Here is a 24,310-nt window from a genome sequence, read left to right on the forward strand (position 1 = left end):
ATTTGATGTTGATGTACTTGACTCAATAGGTCTCCTCAAGCACAGCATGTCGCCCTACAATCCAAGGTACTTTTGAGTGGGCTGGGGCTGGTTATGTAACACTGGTGTAGGAACTCACTTTATTTGCTGGGTCTTCGCAGTCAGAGCATATCTTCAGAGGTCTCGGTCTTTTGTCATTGCCTCTATGAAGCCCAACGTTTGAAGGTCACGCTTCACCACCTCATCCCATGTCTTCCTGGGTCTATGTCTACCCCAGATTCCTTCAACTGTTTGGGAGTGACACTTCTTCACACAGCTCTCCTCATCCATCCATAGTACATGACCACACCAGTGCAAACGTCTCTCTTGCATGCCATATCCGATGCTTCTTATGTCCAACATTTCTCTCAGGGCACTTACACTCTGTCGTGTGCGCAGCCTGACATTACACATCCAGCGAATGATGCTAGCTTCATTTCTTTTGAGCCTACACGCCTTCAGCAGTCATGACCCATGTTTCACTGCCAAGAAGCATGGCAGTTTGCACGCATGCATTGTACAATCTACCTTTCACTCTGAGCGAGAGGCCCTATAATAATTATAACCCTATCTACTATAGGCACAAGGCCTAGATTTTCTGGAGATGGGAAGTCATTCACATCAACCTCAGTACTCAGCTGCTATTTAATTTTTCAACCCCAAAAGGATGAAAGGCAAAGTTGACCCCTCAGCAGAATTTGAACTCAGAACGTAGCAGCAGCCAAAATTCTGCTAAACATTTCACCCAGTGTGCTAACGATTTTGCCAGCTCACAGCCTTAATAATAATAATAATAATAATAATAATAATAATAATAATAATAATAACAATAATAATAATAATAATAATAAGAACAATAATAATAATAATAATAATAATAATAATAATAATAATAATTTTTAACATAGAAACAAGACCACAACTTTTGTGGGCCAAGTGTATAGATGAGTAAATAAAAGCCTTGATTTGTAGGCAGAAAACTATCAATCAGAGCTCTGAATTCAAATTTCACTTACATTGAATTTGCCTTTCATCCATTCAGGTTTAATCAATAAAGAGAAAGTACTCATAAAAGGACTAGTAGATTTCTAATATCTAATAAGTACTTTACCAGTGGGAGTTCAAATATCAATTAGGTTGGTGGGACTAAATAAAATTAGTATTTAATTACAATGTTGTAATCAAAATCCCAACAAGGTGATATTTGCATTTTAAAGTTTGGTTGGGGTCAATAAAATTAAGCAGGTCTTTCTTTCTTTGTTTGTTAGGGGCTCCTCAGAGTGGTAGAGAAAGGTTTAGTGTGACCCTGATGTGGACACTCCCTTCTTAGTCTTTTCAAGGCTATTGATTCTGAGAGAGTAAGAAAGAAAAGAAAAAGAGAAAGGTGGCACTAACACTAGTGATACAGATCAAATTGGCTATCAAATCTCACATACAACCATAATGTATAATGGTGATTTCTTCCATGGGTGTGTATACAGTAATACCTGGATATAAAAGTTAATTTGTTTCCAGAGACCACTTATAAAGCAAAATCTCATAAAGCAGAGCAATAATTTCTCATAGTAGCAATGTTATTAATCATAAGTCATTCCCAGAAAACTATTTTACCTATAAAATTTATAACACTCATAAATAAATGGCAATAAAACAACAGTAGAATGTAGAGAATATTTTATCTAAAGTAAAAAGAATGTCAAGATCATTTATAATAAAAAACATTATTATAATCCAGTTCTATATTTAAGAGATGAGGAATTATGTACATTATTTACATTTGATGGATATTTGTCCTCATCTTGCTTGTTGTTAAAACAACGTTTTGGCCGATATACCCTCCAGCCTTCATCAGGTGTCTTGGGGAAATTTCGAACCTGGGTTCTCATTCCTAAGGTGTTATTATTATTATTAAGGCCACTGCTTGGAATCGAACTTGGAATCTTGGGGTTAAGAGTGCAGGCTTACTAACCCCAAGATTGCAAGTTCGATTCCAAGCAGTGACCTGAATAATAATAATAATAATAATAATAATAATAATAATAATAATAAATAAACAACAACAGCAGCAACAGCAACAGCAACAACAACAACAACAACACTTTAGGAATGAGAACCCAGGTTCGAAATTTCCCCAAGACACCTGATGAAGGCTGGCGGGTATATCAGCCAAAATGTTGTGTTAACAACAAACAAGATGAGGACAAATATCTGTCAAATGTAAATAATGTATTATTGTAATCATGTTCTGAATCACTTTCACTCACACTAGACACCATCACTTGTAGACACAATCACCAATTCACAAGCACTTGTAAACGGACTAGTAGATTTCTTTTTAAAAAACATGTCTAGAGTTGTTTGCTTAGAAGCTTTTATTCCATTGCTATGTGCAGCTGTGTAGACATGTCATAACCAGTGTTGCCACATGTTGCGATGTTGCTACACACACACACAAAATGGCTGTTTAATCTTATGTCTATTGTAAAATAAAACTTGTAAACCCGGGGTCTCGTAAAGTGAGGCGTTACTGTATCTATTTGTGTATGTATATATGGTTCGAGACAAGCATGTGAAGAACAGTCTTAATTGTGGCAGTCAAATTCAATAATTGTGGCAACCTACTGCATAGAAACAGCTGCTTTTTATGCTATATTTTTGGGCTTCTTTACATTTTTGTTTAGCTTGTCATGCAAACTTCAACCATAATTTGGGAGCACTGTAAAGCTTATTTCATAGAAATAGTGGTACAAATAAATTCCAAACTAAAGTATTTGGCAACACAACTGCTAATAATGAAATAATAAAAATACCTTTCCAACAAGATAGACATTTTCTTCAGTAGACCCACTGCCAGTGTATTCCAATAGGAGGACTCTCGCTGCATGACGCTCCAAATCTTAAAAGACATAAAAATACTATTTTAAATGAACATTGGCATAAGAATAGAAATCTTGCAAAAAGAATTTGTACATAGGCACAGGCATGGCTGTGTGGCAAGAAGCTTGCTTCCCAACCAAATGGTTCTGGGTTCAGTCCCACTGTGTGGCACCTTGAGCAAGTGTCTTCTGCTATAGCATCAGGCTGATCAAAACCGTGAGTGGATTTGGTAGATGGAAACTCAAAGAAGCCCATCATCATCATCATCATCGTCGTTTAACGTCCACTTTCCATGCTGGCATGGGTTGGATGGTTTGACTGAGCACTGGCAAGCCAGAAGGCTGCACCAGGCTCCAGTCTAATCTGGCAAGGTTTCTACAGCTTGATGCCCTTCCTAACACCAACCATTCGAAGAGTGTAGTGGGTGCTTTTTACATGTCACCAGCACAGGAGCCAATTAGGCAGCACTGGTAATGACCACGCTTGAATGGTGCTTTTTATGTGCCACCGGCATGAGTGCCAACTAGGTGGGACTGGCGTCGGCCATGACAACGACTTCACTTGACTCAACAGGTCTTCACAAGCACAGTTTATTGTCCAATGATTGAAAGGTGCTCTTAAATGGGCCAGTTATGCTGCACTGGCATAGGCCAAAGTTATGGTCTGACTTGGCCTACGGGGGCTTCTTATGTTCAACTTTTCTCTCAGGGCGCTAACACTCTGTTGTGTATGCACACTGACATTACACATCTAACTGAACATACTAACTTCATTTCTTGCAAGCCTATGCATGTCCTCAGTGGTCAAGGCCCATGTTTCACTGCCATGTAGCATGGCTGTTCGCACACATGCATCATACAGTCTACCTTTTATTCTGAGTGAGAGGCCCTTTGTCATTAACAGAGGTAGAAGCTCTCTGAACTTTACCCAGGTTATTCTTATTCTACCAGCTACACTCTCAGAGCATCCACCCACACTACTGACTAGGTAACAGAAGCTATCAACTACTTCTAGTTTTTTCCCCGGCATATGACAGAAGCTGTTTTCTGCACATTTTCAGTGTTTATTGCCCCTGAGCATTTGCCACACACAAAAACTATCTTCCCAGTTAGCCTTCCTTTGATATTGCTGCATCTTTTATGTGTCCATAGCCTACACCGGGTACATCTTACGGAGAATCTACCTACACCTCTTCTACAGATTGAGCAGGGCCATCTACCTGAAGGGATTTGTGATTTGTCTACCTTCCTACTTATTAAGACTTTGGTTTTTGCTAGACTGACTCTAAGGCTCTTTGATTCTAGACCTTGCTTCCACACCTGAAACTCTAGTTCTGATAGTGACTCACATATTAGAGCAAGGTCATCAGTATAGAGAAGCTCCCAGGGGCATCCTGTCTTGAATTTCTCTGTTATTGCCTGCAGGACTATGATGAATAAGAGGAGGCAGAGGACTGATCCTTGGAGGGCCCCTGACGCGGAATTCTTCACTATACTCGTTGCCAACCCTCACCTTACTGACAGCATCCCTATACATGGCATGTACAGCTCTCACTAACCACTCATTTATCCCTAGTTTCTGCATTGACCACCAGATAAGGGATCAGGGGACCCTGTCAAAGGCTTTCTCCATGTCAACGAAAACCAGGTACAGAGGCTTATCTTTGGCTATGTATTTCTCCTGCAGCTATCTTACCAGAAATATAGCATCAGTGGTGCTTTTCCTTAGCACAAACCCAAACTGCATCTCGTCTCAACTAACTCATTCCCTAATTTGTTGGGCTATGACTCTCTCTCCATGACCTTCATTACCTGGTCCAACAACTTGATACCTCTGTAATTATTCGTATCTAATGCATCACCTTTACCTTTGTAGCAGTTGACTATCGTGCTGCTACACCAGTCATAGATTATGATTCCTTCATGTATCACTTGATTGATTATACAGGTGACTAGACTATAGCTGACACCGCCAGATATTTTAAGCATCTCAGCAGTGATTCCTGATGCACCAGGGGCTTTCTCTGTCTTCATACCCTTAACTGCTTTACCTACCAAGGTACAGTCAATTCGGATAGCTGGTCCCTCTGTTGGGTCGACATTCAGCAAACTCTCTTTCTCCCATTCATTCTCTTCATTTAGCAATCTTCCATAGTGGCATCTCCAACTCTCTCTCTTTGCAACCTCATTAAATGCAAGTGAGCCATCATCTATGCATACACATTTCTCTCCTATGACATCACTTTTCTCTCTCACACACTGTCTTGCAACACAAAACAAATGGTTCGGAGTTCAGTCCCACTGCATGGCTCCTTGAACAAATGTCTACTACTTTAACCTCGGGATCAACCAAAGCCTAATCATTTCTTCTTAGGATGTCAAACACCTAGGATCCTTCCTCCACTCCTATTTTCATGCAGTTCTTTAAAAAATGAACATCATCCATATTGAGTGCACCAAACTCAATGATTTTTCTGTAGGATTAAATCATGGAAAAATAAAAAGACCATTGAAATATTGAGATAGTAAGTCATAGAAGGCACCACATTGCAGTTACTTGACCTGCTATAGACTGTTGCCAAATTATGTTAAATTCAGACTAAGGAATTAAGAAAAAGAGAAGGATACACTGGATGATGTTTACTTGTATAATAAAAGAAAGAATGGGGAGAGAGAGAGGTTCATCACTGGGACACTTTAGATCAGGGATGAAGTAGATCTCTCTGCCCCCCCCTCTCTCTCTTTTATTATACAAGTAGTGTATCAAGAACTACATCATCCAATGTATTCTCTTTATCTTAAGCCCTTAGTCTGAATTGAACATAATTTGGCAACAGTTTACAGCAGGTCAAGCAACTACAAAGTGGTGCCTTCTATGGCTTATTATTTCAATTGTTTAATGGTTGATTAAAATATTTGGGAGAAATATTAAATTTTGACTCTACCAGCAATGGAAGACCATTCAGACTTAGTAAAATACTAAAAATAAACGTAAATAACATCAATATAAATACACACAAACACACAAAGAGTGTGTTTGTGTATTTATATTGATGTTATTTATGTTTATTTACGTGAGGAAAAGAAAATATTTGTGGAAGGGAAACAACTCTTACAAGATACTATCTAAACATACTGAGTGTACAAAAGTAGAGTTGATATATTGACTTGCGGTTCAGATATAAATGAAATCTAACGATAAGAGACCAGACAGCCTGATTATTACATAAAGCAATCTACATTTTTTGTGTCAGAGAGAAGGCTAAGAACATATTTCCTTGTCAATGGTATTCAGATATGCAACAATTAATTTCAAGTTAAACTAATCACTCAAGGTGGTTAAACTAATCAACTATTAATAGCTTATTTATAAAATAAGAATTCCAATGTGAAGTTATACTTACTTCTAGTTGCTCTATTAACAGCTCCAAGGAGTGGATAGCTCTTCTCAAGTTCATCAACATTTGACTGGGTGGTTATCTAGAATATATAGAAAACATATTCATTGGATGAACTGTAAACAAAGAACTTCATTAAAATTGAGTTACTGTTGATTAATGCATAATTTTATTAAATTTTCACAACAAAATAAGCGGTCTTCATATTTTTATGCATTATAACCGAGTTTATCAAAATATTTAAGCTACGAAATGTAGAAGTTCAAGTTTGATCACAGAAATACTTGTTTCTAAATGAATAGACTTAACAGCATTGAAAATTGGGAATGAAAGACATTTCTTCCATTTTGGCAACACTTGTTTACAGCTACCATGCAAGGCCAAGACAACAAGGCACACACACGGTGTGTGTGTGCATATATATATCTATATAGATATATTGAGAGACTAATAACCTGGTGTAGAACTCAAGATATGCATGTTTCAGAACGAAGTTTTAGACAAGTGTAGAGCAGTAATAAAATGAAATAACAAAGGAATAAATGATTATCTTACAAACATCATTAGCTTATAGCCATTTCTGCTGTAAGATATTGCACTTCATATTCAAGGCTCTGATGATGCTAGAAGATATTACTGAATCACTCAACTATGAGTCCACTGCATCTTTTATAGCAAAAACAGTTGCAAGCTAATGAAATTCATATGATAATCATTTATTTCTTCGCCATCTCATTTTCTTACATATGCATGGCTGTCTACATATTTCCAGGTTCAAGTCCCACAACAACACCACATGCTGTTGGTAATTTCTTTTCCTTTTCGATGAAGGATTATACTCAAAATGTCAAACTCCCCTTTTTCAGAGCATCAAGCTAATACATTCCTTGCGCATATCTTTTTGTTATCCATTAATTTTATTCGTTTATTTGAATTGATTATTTGAATTGACTATATATATATATATATATATATATATACATGTGTAAGAGTTCCTTTCCATTTCTATCAGCCAAATCTATTCACAAGGCTTTGATCAATCTGAGGTTAGGTGCCATGCAGTGGTGCTGAGCCCAAAACCATGTGCTTGAGAAGTTTACTTCTTAACCACACACCCATGGATGTATCTATGCTGAGGAATACAATCAATAATTATCAAAGTCTATCCAATGTTAATAAGCTTGAAATTAGTTGTAAATTTAAGTCTAAATATTGAAATTACCTTAATGTCAGAATTTGAATGACCCAAGACTTTTTTCACATATTCAGCCACTTTTGGTGCTGCCATCCTCTCTGGGTCAGACCCACCAATGTCTCGAGTGACCACTCTAAAAGTTTAAGAAATTAGAAACAATTCTTTTAAAAACATTTTAGTTTTAATAATTCATTTGACAAAGAAAAACAGAGAGTTTTTATTGAAAAAAAATGCTAATTTTTAGTGATTACTTAATATTATGGAACCCAACAGCAGGATGCTCACATATGGAATACATTTGATCATAGGTTGCTTGATTGGGCCTTACCTGAGTTACCAGGCAACAACAAAATGTAATCTAATAATAATTTTGCTTATTCCTCCATTACTTAAGCTGGTCTATAATGCTTTCACATCATTAGGCAAAGAGCATGAGAAAGAGGGAGAAAGCAAAAAAAAAACAAAGTAAGGCTACAACTGAGTGAGAGAGAGAGAAAAGAGACAGAAAGAGAGAGAAGGAAATGACAGAAAAGACAGAGACAGACATAGACAGACAGACAAAAGAGGAGAGGCTGAGAAAAAAAAGAGAAAAGAGAGAGAGGGAGAAAAGAGAGAGAGAGAGAGAAGAGAAAGGAGAGTGAGAGAAAGGAGAGAGAGTGAGAGAAAGGAGGGAGAGAAGAGAAAAGAGAGAGAAAGGAGAATGAGAGAGAGAAAGGAGAAAGAGAGAGAGAAAGGAGAAAGAGAGAGAGAAAGGAGAGAGAGAAAGGAGAGAGAGAAAGGAGAGAGAAAGGAAAGAGGGAGAGAAAGAGACAGAAAGGAGAAAGGAGAGAGAAAGAGAAAGGAAGAGAGAGAGAAAGAGAAAGGAGTGAGAGATATAATCAAGAACATTCCTGGCAGAAGGGAGAAGATACTAGGTGATAATTTGAGTCTATTTTTTTCAGCAAGGTTGTAGATGGTCGATTTAGTAGATTTGATTTAAGAAAATGCAAAGATTATGTTGTTGTAAAATGTGAGACTTTAGTAGAATGTAATTTTATCTATTTATTTCAACCAACTAAAATTATAACATACCTTCCTTCTTCTAAAGCTGTGCATACTAGCAGTTCTTTACTTGCATCAGAAGTGTCTGAGAACCAAACTCCAAGTTTTTCGGCTTTAACAGACCTCTCTGGCACATCCTCTCTTATCTCAATTGGCTAAAAATATGAAATACATACAAAACCATGCAGTCAAACCAAACATTCTTTTTTTTTTTTTTTTTTATTGGTAATCTTGTGTATAATAAGGGAGGTGTCAAATGCCAAGATAAGTTTTCAAGCTAAAGCTACAAATGTTGTACAACATTTTTAAGTGGTTTCAGTTCCTTTTAAAAAGCTTTTCTATATTCAACTACTTCACCTTCATTTATTTTAGCGAAGATGTCGTTTGGCTGAAGAAATTATTTCAGTTAAAAAAAGAAAAAACTCCAGCTAGGTATACATCTTCGTGTTAGAAGTAAAATCGATTATCAGATAAAATCACAACAGAGTACTGTCCCTTGATCAGATGCTTCCATAGTGTTGGCACTCCATCCCTTACGACGTCGAAGGTTCCAGTTGATACGATCAACGGAACAGCCTGCTCGTGAAATTAACGTGTACCCTTAATGTAGTTCTCGGGGATATTCAGCGTGACACAGTGTGACAAGGCTGGCCCTTTGAAATACAGGTACAACAGAAACAGGAAGAAAGAGTGAGAGAAAGTTGTGGTGAAAGAGTACAGCAGGGGTTCGCCACCATTCCCTGCCGGAGCCTCGTGGTGCTTTAGGCGTTTTCGCTCAATAAACACTCACAACGCCCGGTCTGGGAATCGAAACCGCGATCCTATGACCGCGTGTCCGCTGCCCTAACCACTGGGCCATTGCGCCTCCGTTTCCATAGTATATATTTGTCAAACAACTAAGAGAACCGCCACACTGTCACGTAACGTCCTGGACATAGCAGCCAAATCGCCTTCAAATTTTAAAAATTTATTCTTTTACTTGTTTCAGTCATTTAACTGGGGCCATGCTGGAGCACCGCCTTTAGTCGAACAAATCAACCCAGGACTTATTCTTTGTATGCCTAGTACTTATTCTATCGGTCTCTTTTGCCAAACCGTTAAGTTACAGGGATGTAAACACACCAACATCGGATAGCAAGTGATGGTGGGGACAAACACAGATACACTAACATATACATATATATATACGACAGGCTTCTTTCAGTTTCCATCTACCAGATCCAATCACAAGGACTTGGTCAGCCCGAGGCTATACTAGAAGACACTTGCCCAAGGTGCTAGAACAATGTGGTTGGCAAGCAAGCTTCTTATCACACAGCCATACCTGTGCCATTAAATTTCATGAGATCTTTAATATATAGTGTATTTGAAGGCCAAAATAATATGCAATAGTCAAAGCTGAAACTCCTTTTGATGAAATATGTACTTGATCAGAGCTGACATAGATGAAACAACTGCTTCAATGTTGTTATCAACATCAGTGTTTCTGGAGAATAGGGTGGAATTTTAACCAAGATATCTCAAATATTTACAGTCAAGAAGTAATTATAGTGTAATATAGGTTTGAAAATAACTTGTTAGTAATGGCAATTTCTCGTTCCATAAAGGATGTATGACAGCTGAACATGGTGCAACAGCCGTCTGCTGTGCAATAGCTACATGTTGTTGTATAAGGTATAAAACATTGAGGGCAGCAAGCTGGCAGAATCGTTAGCACACCGAGTGAAATGCTTAGCAGTATTTCGTCTGCCGTTACGTTCTGAGTTCAAATTCTGCCAAGGTCGACTTTGCCTTTCATCCTTTCGGGGTCGATTAAATAAGTACCAGTTACACACTGGGGTCGATGTAACTGACTTAATCCCTTGTTTGTCCACTATGTTTAGCCCCCTGTGGGCAATAAAAAAAAATAGGTATAAAACATTGAATAATACTTAGTTAAGAACAGTAAGGATAGAAAATGAACACAAAAAACAATTTACTTGATGTATAAAACGAGATGGCTAAATTAGAAGTGAGCTGTAGTAATGGTGTCTATGGCAAACAACTGTACATTGAAGAAGCTTTTACATGACCAACTGATCTGCTACAAAAAGCAACCACACGACATTGGTTCAGACATAAAAGAAAAAGACATTAAATAATATATGTGCACAATGTTTGAAATAAGATACAACATGGATATGAAAAAGTATGAGGATAGAAAAAAAAAAATATTAACATTCTGAACTGAAGAGCCAATGAGTACGCTTCTGTGGTCACTGAATCTTTCAGAAAGGGCTTCAAAAACTCCTAAAATGACTCTGTACTATCTTAAAAAGAAATTAAAGAACACATTGGATAATGTAATCCTATATACACTATGTTTGAAAAGAAAAAATGGTCACAGGTCAGCCGGGTCAAGGTTGGCTTAAGGTTAAATAAGGATTATAGTAATGAGAAACTGTCTGAGAATAAAGCCAATTGAAATAATTTTAGTTGCTCTATTTCAGATAGCTAAAATAGATCAACACTATACTCATCCTTTAAAACCATCATCTTTGCCTTGATTATTTTTGCAGTAAGGTGACTCCCTTATACATTTTCAAACAGCTTGATAACATGCATTCTTTAGCCTATGCAGACTATCATTTACTGCCAGTTGTCAACATATTTCTCTGATATGTTATCAACACTATCATGATCTCAGCACGATCATTAAGTCAACACCACCTAAGCAGAGATATGAGCTATGATCAAATGCCATGACTATCCTGGGTTGTTTGTTTTTTGTTGTTTTTTTTCCAGTATATCTAGGACTGGATTATTCAATGTGCCTTTTCCTGTATAAGACGGAAGTTATTTCAAGAAGATTAAATCTTTTGGCTAAGAACAAACTGCAATACTCTGATGTAGGTTGGACTTATATCTTTTAGATGGTCAATAAACAGGTTAGAGCTGGGGTACATTTTAGCCCTAATGAAGAAACCTAGCTTTTAGGATATAATCTGAAGGAGGTTACATGTAATCGCCATGAAAAGGTCATTTGGGATTGGTAGGAGAGACTTAGCATGTACAACAATTTTGAAGATTTTATTTGAATGCTATTCAAAGATTCGGGAAGATGTAGTGACTATGTTTAGGTGTTGTCGAAGGAGACTGGATTGTTATATTCTCACTGAAGGACATTATCAAGATTTCTACATTGGTAAAACTGAGTACTTCTTCATGGTGCATATATCTTCTCTCCAACTGCTTCCAATTGCCAATATTTTGCTCTTTATGCAGATATCCAACATATTCTACTTTTCTTTTTCAAAAGGAGTAAAGCACAGAATCTCTTCCAACCCGTTTTTATCCTAGCAAGCGAATTTTACTACTTTTACTACCTTGCACCAATAATATCACATAACCATTTTACTGATATCTTTTGAATACCATACATACAGACAATAATATTGCATAACCATGTTGGCATACAAGCAATAATATCACATAACCAAAAGATTCAAGGATTTTTAATCTTCGTCATTAATTTTTGGTAACCAGCTTAACGGTATTTTCAAAGAAACAATACAAAGGCAATCTACTTACAACATACAATCCTTGGAGTGCTCCCAGTATGGTAACTCTGTGAGATTGTTCAAAGCTACCCTTTACAACAGGAACCAACAATGGCTTTTTACACTTCAGTGCTGTAGACCTTGAAAGAAAGTTTTTAAAATTCATTAAATAATCATAGAATATATATTTTAAATTTGATAAGCACTGTATATATTCATTATAATTCTTTGTCCTTGTTTATTCACTGAGTTCAAGTCCTGCCATGGTCACTTTGCTTTTCATCCTTTGTAAGAGAAGAAAGTATCAATCCAGAACAGTGAACTGGTATCTGTTAAGACTAACAAGGGTGGGAGACAATCTGTAGCCTGACTTATTAATACTACCTGGCACATTGGGTACCTTTAACAGTGTCTGGTGTCAGACCTCTACTTTGAATAGATCATCCTCCCATCTTTCCATTAGAAAAAAAAAGGCTCTAGAAAGGGTCATGAGCACTGCCTTCCCATTTGATTTAAAAGCTAAATTTAAAGAAACTGACATCTGATCAAATGTATTTTAGCTGTGACCATCCAACGTTTTGCATATCTAGGATTACAAAGTCCAGTGATGCTTTCTTTAGATGGGAGTAATTTGAAGGAATTTGGCTGCTATTTCTAACAGAACAAATGACCCTTATTAGCTCATCTAATATTATGATAATCATAGAGGAGTGAGAATGTGAGTGTAAGGATAAAAGAGGATACAGCTGGAAGGCTCACAGGGATGAATAAGGTACAAGCATATACTAGTCTCAAATCAGCTCCAATTACAAATACTTATGATCAAGCTTTCCATACATAATCACCCTGTCTATTCATATATCAAATACAATATTAATACACAAAATCGATTTCTAAAACACACTACAATCATATTAGAGGAGTTAATAAGGAGACCTCTATGTAGTCATTTGTTCTGTTAGAAACAACAGTTAAATTCCTTCAAATTACTCCCTACCATCCAAAGAAAGGGTCGCTGAACATTGTAACCCTAGATATACAAAACATTGGATGGTTACAGCTAAAATAAAAGTGAACTTTGGCTACTATTTCTATATGTAGAGTGACCATAGGGTTCACTTCCTAGCTAGTAGGACACCAGACTATTTAACGTAAAACTACATTACTGCTCGTTTGACAATATAGTATTGAGGTTGGATCATCTCAAAGGACCAGAGCATGTGAAATCACTCCAGATCTCTACATGAAGATGTGCCTGAAGCTTTCCAATAGACAGATGTAATTCAAAACACAACAACTGTAATATACATATTAAGTCATGAATGACCATGAAATTGCACCTAGAAAATTCCTCTCCAAGGCACAAGTCCAGGCAAGGTTGTTTATGGAAGACCAGCAATCACACATGCATACCAGTCTCCCCTCTCCATGCCACTGACATTATCCCAAGGGAGAGGCAAAAGCCAATACAGCTTGGGATCAGTGATGCCACAACTCATTTCTACAGCTGATTGAACTGGATTGATGTGAAATAAAGTGTCTAGCTCAAAAACACAACACACAGCTCGGTCTGTGAATCAAACTCATTACCTCATGATTGTGAGCACAACACTAACCACTGAGCTACATAACTTAATAAATAAATGATGGTAATGTACCCGAATATAGCTACCGCTGGTTAACAGGCTGTAACTAGCAAAAGAATAACTTCAAAAGATTAAATAATGGCACAACCAGCTGTGATAACAGTTAAAAGATAAAATAGTTTAGAGGATAAATAACTTTTAGATATCATCTGCATTGGAAAAAAAAGTTAAGTTAGTGTTAACGTTTAACCCTTTAGCATTTAAAATGGCCATATCCGGCCTAAATACTCTACTTGCTTTATGTTCAAACTGACCAGATGTGGCATCTCACATCTACCCTACAATGTCATTCTAAAAATGCAACCACATAATTAGAATTTATAAGCTACAAGATAATGCATGTTTAATTTTTAAAAAAATTGAATAAATAAGCATTACATTAGATGGAGTAATCTGAATGCTGAAGGGTTAATGCAAAGAACATTTAAAAAAATAGAAATCCAGCAAGGAATAATGTTTCATTCAGTGAAAATCAATTAGTCATGGATTAATATTTTTAATGATTTCAGCAGGTACGGGAGACAACTCTCGTGATTGTAATATGACCTTGTCAGGAAAGGTAATTGATCCACAAGATAAGAAAAAAATACCCGGTGGTATTTGTTCAAACACTGGAATTGGTTTGATCAATAAATCCCTTTCCCCCAAATTTCTGGCCTTGTGCCTAAATTAGAAATTAAAAGTGCAAGCTGGAAAAATCATTAGGTTGTCAGGAAAAACATCTTGCAGTAAAGATATATTTTAAGTTCAAATCTACCAAAATCAGCTTTGCCTGTTATCCATCCAGAATCGAAGTAGAAGTACTAGGAACAATATGACTCACTAATCCCCTCCCTTCAAAACTGTTGGCCTTGTTCCTAAAATAAAAATTAAATTATAAGTTCATCAGTGAAGCATTGTTTTCACTATGCTAATAGCTAAAGTAGTACTGAGAGAATCCAAATAATGGAAGCCGATTGACTCAGAACAAGAATTGTTTAGAAAACAAATTGTCCAGAAACAACAGATTACGTTTACATTGACACAACACTACAACTGCATACGAGGGGTGCCGAAAAGTTCTTGGCTTTGGGTAAAAGAAAATACAAGAGGATTGGTTAATTATGATTTTATTCAACATATTCCCCTCTCAGATACGCACATTTACTGCAGCAGTCCTTCAGTTTTTCTAAGCCCTGTAAAAGAACTCGGAACTTTTCAGCAACCCTCATAGGAGGAGTACAGTCGATGTGAAGTCATATGGCCAAGTGGTTAGAATGTTGCACTCACAATCACAAGATTATGGTTTCAATTCCAGGACTGGATAAAGAATTGTGTTCTTAAGTAAAACACTTCATTTCACATTATTCTGGTCCATTCAGCTGTAAACAAGTAACCATGCAAAGAACTGGCAGTCCATTGAGGGAAAATATTGTGATTTTGGTCACTTGTACACCATGGAAACCAGGTGACTGGGCCCTATGAGTCTCAACACTGTCATATCCTAGAGTTGATGGTGATAATATATAGTCAATTAGATCAACACCATTATTTGATTCGTCTTTATCTTATCAAGTTTGGAAGGCTTGATCACAAAACTGACCCTGGTATAATTTGAACTTGCAACATAAAGGGGCATGACTAAATACTGCAAAGCATTATATGGGATACTACCAATTCTGCTTTTCCCCTGCCCTACAAAATAATAAAAAATTTTACTTTTTGATGCCTTTTTCTGCTGCGTCACTCCATCTCCTCACATCATCATAATCTCTATTAATGGGACCAGTTGGACTCCAGATCTAAAAGTAAACATTTTAGAACATATTACAGGTAAATAGACATTAGAACAATCAAACCAATTACAAAACTACAATTAGCAGTAATTATAACAGCAAAAAAATGACAACTTACTAAACGTTTCGATGGTAAGGCATTGCAATAAAGAACCGTCAGTTCTTTAAGGTCCCCAACCTGCAAAAATACAAAAATTAACATTGGATTAAAAATATAATTCTTTAAAAAAAATTTAAGAAAAAAAACCCATGTCAGGTTGCTTTTATGCTAACAAAAATTAGATGAGACTACAAAGCAAGTTTCCATGTGCCTCAATCTATTTTTTATTAGTTTGAGATAGTCATGGCTGGAATGTCTTTTGATCACAAGATTTGCTTGGTCACAACAACAGCTGAACATGTCAAAGATTAGCATTTCGTTCAGTATGTCGCAATCTTTACAGTGGCTTGGTTTGCTATGAAAGAACGCTCTTCAATTCGAATTTATCACAAACTATGACATTATGGACCAGATATTTTTTTTAGCATGGAACTGGTACTAACAGTGTCATTTTTCAGATTTGGAACCTTCTCTAACTTACACCAATTTAAATGAAATCAGAACTATATCAAAGTAACATAGCACACCTATATTAACACACATATATACATCTCACCCTGTCTTTGTGTGCATGTGTGCATGCACACGTGCATACATAAACAGAAAAGTGGATATTTTTTGGTATTTTTTCTCCATTATACATCTTTCATTTGCTAATAGGAATTACAAAGATTTACATGTTATATGGACATATAAGAAAAAGCCATGATTTACCCTATTTATATACATATAAGATGAAAGCTGATTGGTAAAATTATTTTGAGTTAAAAGTAATTTGAAAGATTATAACTTACTTGGCTGTATTCAGTCAAGGTCTCTTTCAACAAACCAGGATTGCCATCAAGATTGTCTATGCAGTTTGTCACAAGTACAACACAATCAAATCGTGAATCAGCCACATCATTTGTAGACAAGAGATCAGGAGTTAATCTGAAAAGTAAAAAAAGGACAAACAGATTTTAAATTTTCATATTAAAAGTGAGAAAATAAAATAGAGTTCAATAGCTGATAGTGAAACCATCTAAGACATTACATTCCTAAGTGAATGGTTGTGAATAGTACCAGCATAACTAGGTTACAGAGACAATATTTAGGTTATGTTTATAAAAGATATCTAAAACAGATTAACAAATAGTATGACCACAGCACTGTGTACAAACATGACTCACTTATACAGCACTCTCTCTCTCTCTCTACAACAAATCAGATCTTTTCAGCCCAAGGATCAGACATGATTATATGACTTTGGGACAGATTCTAATACAAAGCACTAAGGCAAGTATTTTTTATAAAAGCCTTGGGTGAATCAAGGTGGAATTTAGTAGACTAACTAGAAGAAGAAAAATGAAACATAATCAGCAGGACTATTCCAACTTTTTGGTGGTAGACTTAAAACCTCATCCAGTTTTTTTTATCACCGCCTTTCTCTCATGTCCTTAAGAGAGTCCCATCAGTTAGAAGCTTTCAGACAAAGTCTCCAATCTGAGGATAACTTTTCTCACCCATCTTAGAAACCACAGGAAAAGGTCATGAACACTGCAATTCCTCTTCTGAATATGCCATTTAAAACTTACTATCTACAGCTAGGTTGACTGGGCCATTTGGAAGTTAACTACTTTCTCTGACAACACAGTTCTGGCAGTAACAAAATGCAACTATTGCACCTCTTAGAGGTGGTTTTAAAATACAATGGCACCTGGTCCCTCTTTTGATTAGTTATATACCCAATCAACACAGCAAGCTCTGATTTTTTTTTTTTTTTTTTAATATTTCAAAATCAATTTAGCAGTTGAAATATTACATTTCTAAATCACTCAGAGAGATTTATACAGTAGCAGCACGATAAAGTGATGGTATGTTGCCAACTTAATGTGGCAGTCCAATGAAAGGGAAGAATGTTACTGCTATTTAGCCCTAGGAAACACTGTTTCCAGTTGGCCATGACACATTTTCTGTGTCCTTATGTTTTCAAAGGAGAGATAAGCACCTCCACCCAGCAAAGTCAGCATCAAGAGACTAGTTTCAAAGTCATTGCTCATCATCAGTCTGGAGTAGCATGGCTTGCTAGCTGTCAATGCCTATTCGTCTATGAAAACATATAGATTTCAAATGAAATACATTCACTGATTTTGAAAATAGAAATATTTCACATTATTTGCATTATTTACATTTGACGGATATTTGTCCTCATCTTGTTAGTTGTTAACACAATGTTTCGGCTGATATACCCTCCAGCCTTCATCAGGTGTCTTGGGGAAATTTTGAAACTAGGTTCTCATTCTTAAGGTATTTTTTGATGTGATTATTATTATTATTATTATTATTAGTATTCAGGTCACTGCCTGGAATCAAACTCAGAATCTTGGGGTTAGTAGCCTGCTCTTAACCACTATGCCCTAAGCCCACAGGCATATGGCGTAGTGGTTAAGAGCACTGGCTACTAACGCCAAGATTCTGAGTTTGATTCCAGGCAATGACCTGAATAACAATAATATCGAAAAATACCTTAGGAATGAGAACTCAGGTTCGGAATTTCCCCAAGACATTTGATGAAGGCTGAGGGGTATACCAGCTGAAACATTGTGTTAACAACTAACAAGATGAGGACAAATATCCGTCAAATGTAAATAATGCAAATAATGTACATAATTCCTCAACTCTTAAATATAGAACAGAAATATTACATTTCTAAATCTCTCAGAGATTTATACAGCAGCAGCACGATAAAGTGATGGTATGTTGCCAACTTAATGTGGCAGTCCCACTGTCTTTCACATTGCTTACTATCACCATCATCCCTGACTGACCACCACCACTATCAACACTGTCGCCTCTATCACAGCTACAGCTCATACTATTACTATCACCTCATTACCATGACAACCATCAATCTCGTACCGTCTCTATGTATGCCTACTATTACTCTCACCCCGTCACAAGGAACAGTGGAAGTGTCAGTGAATAGTGAGGGGGGGGGTCAAAGTGTGACACACTGACACACACAAATTCGTTTTGACCTTTATTATTATAGATAGCAAACAAATAAATAATGATGTGGCAACAGAAAAATTCATAAACTATTATTTTAATTCTTTAGGCAAGCACAGAAGACAACTCTAAGTCTGCTTTAGTCTTATTATGACCTCAACTACTGCAATGACTATACTTCATTGTACTCACTGTTGTAGTGCTGGAAGAACTTTTGACCCTTTAGCATTTAATCCAGCCATATCCGACCCAGATATTCTACCCTCTCACATGTACCCTGCAATGTTATTCGAAAAATACACAATCACACGTTCAAAACCCCTTGAAGCTGTGAGATAATGAATAATAAATATGTGAATAAATAAGCATTATATTTGACAAAGTAATCTGAATGCCAAATATGTTTAATACTCTGAGGTCATAAGAGAGAAGTTATTCTCTTATGACACACAACAGTAGCCAACATATTTTGCATCCAAACCTGCCTAAACATGTTAATAAATATGCAAATGTTTGTTCCAGACTTCACTGTACATGGTGCACCATTAGTCATTAGACTGTGGCCATGCTGTGACACTGTCTAGAAGAATTTTTAGCAGAACATATCGATTCTAGTACATTATTTTTTTAAAGCCTGGTACTTATTCTATTCTTCTCTTTTACTGAACTGCTAAGTTACAGGAGACATAAACACACCAACACCAGTTGTCAAGCAGTGGTGGGGAACAAACAAATGCAAGAGACATACACACACAATGAACTTCTTTCAGTTTCTATCTACCAAATCCACTAACATGTCTTTGGTCATCCCAAGGAAGTAACAGAAGACACCCAAGGTGTCGCATAGTAGGATGGAACCCAGAACAATGTGGTTGAGAAGGAAGCTTCTTACCACAGAGTCACCCTGATTTTTCTTTTCAACTGATTGACAGATATTAGCACCAGTTAGCAAACAATTCGATTGCTGAAAGAAAAAACAAACTCAGCAGCTCTGATTAGGTTCAAATGTTCTCTGGCTATTTCAAGCTGATGAAACATGTCGAAGCACCAGTGCCACAGAATGTCATGTGCCAATGAGCTGAGTGTGTGTCAGAGAGAGAGAGAGCAACAGAGAGAGGGGGGAGCAACAGTGAGAGAAGGAAAGAGAGCACAAACAACAGAGCACGAAAGAGTAACAGGGAGAGACAAACAGATAAGCTACCAGTACACATTGCAAAGTGGTTGGCCTGGGGAAGGGCATCCAGCAATAGAAACTATGCCAAAGTAGACATCAGGGCTTGGTGCAGCCTTCTGACTTGCTAGTTCCTGTCAAACCATCCAACCCATGCCAGCATGGAAATCAGACATTAAACAGTGAATCTTTATATATATTTCAATTTTTTGAAGTAAATTCATGTAAATTCTAAGAGGAAAACTCACCTAGAAGCAAATCTTTGTTTTCCTATAAATGCCGAAATTTCAAGGAAGATCACTTTGTTTATAACAAAAGGTTGAAATGCCTAAAAGTTGTTAATTTTTCAAACAATCTCATCTATCTACCAAGAAAATCAGTCTCTCTCTCTCACACATATCTCTCTCTCTTTATATATATATATATATATATATATATATATATATATATATATATATATATATATATATATATATATATATATATACACACACACACACACACACACAACCAATTCAATGAACAAACAAATGAAAAAAAAAAACAAAATAAAAGAGAGAAAAAAACCAACATGAGGACGTGCAGAAGAATTATTAGTTTGATGCACGTTGAAAGGAGAGTTTTTAACATTTTGAGCATGACTCTTTAACAGAAAGGAGAAAGTCCAGAGAAGGAAAAAGGAAATTTACCAACTGTCCACATGTGGTTACATTTCTGACATATATCTGTCTCAATTTGTTTTGGTTTGCATGCTGGCATGAGTTTAAAAAGGTTTCATATCCAACACCAGTTTTAACACAACTAGTCTGGGAAGGCCTTACAAACGTTGTGATTAATTATTTAACAAAAACCAAACATAAGTAGTTGTAACCCAAAGTTAGTGGAACATCATTGAGACAAGCGGAGAAGTTTAAGTATCTTGGGATTGTAATCACAACTGGTAGAAGGTAGGAGTCTGAATTGAATGCTGAGATTGCAGGTACTGGCAGTCATGTGACAACTCCGGCATTTGATCCTCAAAAGTGGAGAGGTTGATAAAAAGAACCCAAACTTGTTATTTTCATTTCAGTTTTCATACCAATCCACAGTCATGGTCATGAATGTCGAGTAATGACTGAACAAGTATGGTCCAAATACAAGCAGATGAAATGTAGTTCCTCTGAACGAGCTCTAGAGTAATGTTTATTCAACAGGGTGCATAGCTTCAGAGATCAGGGAGTCTCTCCCAGGTCAAGTCACTACTTCTTTGCATTGTGAGGTCACAGCTCTGGTACTATGGACATTCGATTAGAATGTCACAAGAAAGAATTGCAAGACTGATTCCTTAAGCTAAGGTAAACGGCAAGAGACCTAGGAGTAGATCAAGAATGAGATGGTTGGATAAACATCCAGTCTCTCTCCATTTGGTTGTGCTTGAGATTCTAGCCAGAAAGCCTAATGACAGCAGCTTCTGACAACCATATGAAGAAGGTGCACCAGGACTCTACCTTCACTAGCACCCCACCTGTCCAAGAATAGGGGGAAAATAAGATGTGTGTGTAATATACACACACAATAATATACAACTAAAGAAAATGTAAAAAAAATATGATTTATACAAATTACCTAAATATATTAAACAACTAAACTACTGTATAATGTAGATGGTGAACTGATATTGTCATTAGAGGATCAGACTGATTGATTTGCAATAATTGTTCCAATTCTCTGCATCCCAAGTTCAAATCACATCACGGTCAACTTCATTTTTCATCCTTTCAGGTGTGATCAATAAAGTTAGTCTTTTATTGAAGTCAATTTTTTATATTTATATGTCTATCATTCATAAAGAAACCTGTAGTAGTTAGACCTGGGGAGGTCCATGCACACCTAAGATTCCATGAAAGAATTAAGAGCCAAAAGAAAATTATACAATATAAATCCATATATTACACGAATATGTAGCTGGGTGAAGAAAAGTTTACCTGCCAAGCTGAAGTTATAGTATATTAATAGATAGGTTCACTCGCCCATCTTTGTTCTCTTTGGCAGAAGTTTTTCTGAATAGCACGATTATAGTTTATCGTCAATTTAAAAATTCATTAAGCGACTAACACATAACGGTATGTATTAAAGCAATTTACCATGTCAGGTATTATTAAGCCAATTTTTATGTCATTTATTACGGGGATATATATATATGAAAAAAGAACACGAGTCTTTAGTTCTTTGATTAACAAAATTTTATTCTTTTCATAAGAGAAAAAAATGTTTTTACGAATGACAAAATGTTGAGTTTTGTTGTCCTGTGCAGTGAGTGTAGCGATAGCTAGATAGTTGAATGATCCCCCTTGCAAGAATGTTAATAGAGTAATCTCCCTTTACTACGTTTCCTTAAGCATGTGTATCCTGAGAAGTGATAATTATTCAAGCTTAGCATTTCTCTTGGAAGTTGTTAGAATATCTAGCGTTCCATTAACAGCTTGCTTTCTCTGCTCTTCACTTTTTAGTCAATTAGACTTAGAGCCATTCACGTCATTGCTATGTCCATCTATTTCTCTACGCCACATGACTGAAAGCCACCACTTAGCTGTTATTTCTATATTTCCTATTTCTGAACTTTCTTGCATAGATTACTTCAACTACATTCAACATATTAATTCTATGAATTGGTGACCCCGAGAATAAACATAAATGTTAAAAAATATTTAAGACTTTTAACATAGTGACATAACAATTGATTGAAAATTGGCGTTACTTAGGTAGCTGGACGATTTTTTTTTTTTTCTGCAAAAACTTCTAAAGTTGGTCACATATATTTCTGCATATATTTCTTGTCGGGTGGTCATCAGCTTATGTGGTGATTATTCTCCAGGGTAGAATTCGGAATCCACGTCGGTTGGTCACCAATTTGTGTTTATTTGCGGGGTCAACAATTTATGTAATACATAGAATTAATATGTTGAATCTAGTTGAATGAAGTAATCTATGCAAGAAAGTTCAGAAATAGCAATGATGTGAATGGTTCTAAGTCTTATCGACTACGAAACTTCCAAGAGAAACATTAAGCTTCTTAAATAATTAAGAATCATGTCTCATAACACACATGCTTAGAGAAACTTAGTAAAGGGAGGTTACTCAAAAATCCTTTATGCAAGGGAGATCATTCAACTATCTACCTCCCGCTACATTAGCAACAGAAAAAGAGTTAATTACTTGCTAGCTACTGATTTCTAATGTTCCTCCTCCCACTGTTCATTGCCTTTGTGGTGTTCAGCAACTGCCTGTCATCTCTGTCGGCCAACTCCTAGTGTCTGTCAATGCTCTCTGTCTAGTAGTCATGGTGTGTCAAATTTTATATCGACTGATAGGCTTAAAAGAGATCGTTGCTGGAGCTTATGCAACACGAAGTCATGACTGGTCTGATTTTGTTGATCACATGGGCAACATCGAGCAATTGCTGAACATTCCTACTATACATACATACATAGGAGAGAGAGAAAGAGCACCCAAGCTGTTAGTTGAAAAAGTTATCCAACGAAAGTTGATAATCAGAAGTAAATAAAAATTCCATAACAAGAAAATTAGATTATATTTATCACTTCAAAAAATTACGCCCGTATGAATCACTACAGAAGTTCATGAAGAGCAGCATTTCTTGTCTAAACATGGACTTCTGCATTTTCAATCTGTAATTTCAGTGGCCTGAATCCTAACCCAGATCAGGTCATTTCATTGCATACCAATGACATTGTGGTAGACTTCGTGCTAAAGTAGCATCAAAATTTGTTATGACGGTTTGATGCCAAGTAAATCATGAATTTATGAACAATAAAACATTATAAGACAATCTGAATAAATAAATAAAAGAAAGGAATAAAAAAATATTTAAAAAAACAGAACAACTCCAGCAAATAAGTGGAGACTATTTGAAAATTTGGAAAGATCTTTATTGTTCTTAGAGTGAAAAAAAATTAAATCAAATTTATATTTCAGTGATAATGAAGAAATCTCTTATAAACGTTGCAATTTATGAATATTAAAACATTAAGTAGGAAGAATGATCTTTCAAGAAACAAAAGACAGCTAAATAGAAATGCTGTTGTAAAAAGAAAGGAGAAATGCAGCTGAATAATTTAGAAAATTTTTTCATTAAGCATTATGAGACATACAAAAGATAAACATAATGACTCCAGCTTGTGGCGAATGATGCAGAGGGTAAATCTTATAAGTGGAACAAATTCAAGAGCTTCAAATGCTAAAGTGTTGCTCACATACAAAAAGAAAAAGCATATACAAACACAAGTATTATTAGTTTCAGCACTAGTGCCGTTTCTCAAAACAATCAGGAAAAAAAAAGTGCTCACATTACTTCTACTGTTTGCACTTATCTTTCTGGTAACGCCCACCATACTAACCAGTCTCAAAGGTCGTTGTGCTTCTTAGAAATAACAGCCAACAAATGATAAAGATTAACTCATATGCCACGTCCCCCTCCCCCCGTTTTTTTTTTACATTTTCATTTGGGCAATGTCTCGGAGACAGTATATGTGAAGTGATAGAATATGTTCGCCAAATACATGA

General features: G+C 36.2%; 1 protein-coding gene across 1 annotated transcript in view; it reads right to left on the bottom strand.

The window, feature by feature from the left end:
* Positions 1-24,310, bottom strand: part of LOC106874439 (putative aminopeptidase W07G4.4) — a 47,749-nt gene that overhangs the window by 18,239 nt on the left and 5,200 nt on the right. Inside the window, exons 2-9 of the mRNA XM_052965859.1 lie at positions 16,383-16,518; positions 15,607-15,666; positions 15,412-15,494; positions 12,099-12,207; positions 8,559-8,683; positions 7,515-7,620; positions 6,299-6,374; positions 2,829-2,914 (exon numbers count right to left, since the gene is read on the bottom strand). Of these exons, the coding sequence (XP_052821819.1) occupies positions 2,829-2,914; positions 6,299-6,374; positions 7,515-7,620; positions 8,559-8,683; positions 12,099-12,207; positions 15,412-15,494; positions 15,607-15,666; positions 16,383-16,518 (781 nt within the window). The remainder of the gene's footprint in view (positions 1-2,828; positions 2,915-6,298; positions 6,375-7,514; positions 7,621-8,558; positions 8,684-12,098; positions 12,208-15,411; positions 15,495-15,606; positions 15,667-16,382; positions 16,519-24,310) is intronic.

This window comes from Octopus bimaculoides, chromosome 2, assembly GCF_001194135.2.
Source record: "Octopus bimaculoides isolate UCB-OBI-ISO-001 chromosome 2, ASM119413v2, whole genome shotgun sequence".
NCBI classification, from domain to species: domain Eukaryota; kingdom Metazoa; phylum Mollusca; class Cephalopoda; order Octopoda; family Octopodidae; genus Octopus; species Octopus bimaculoides.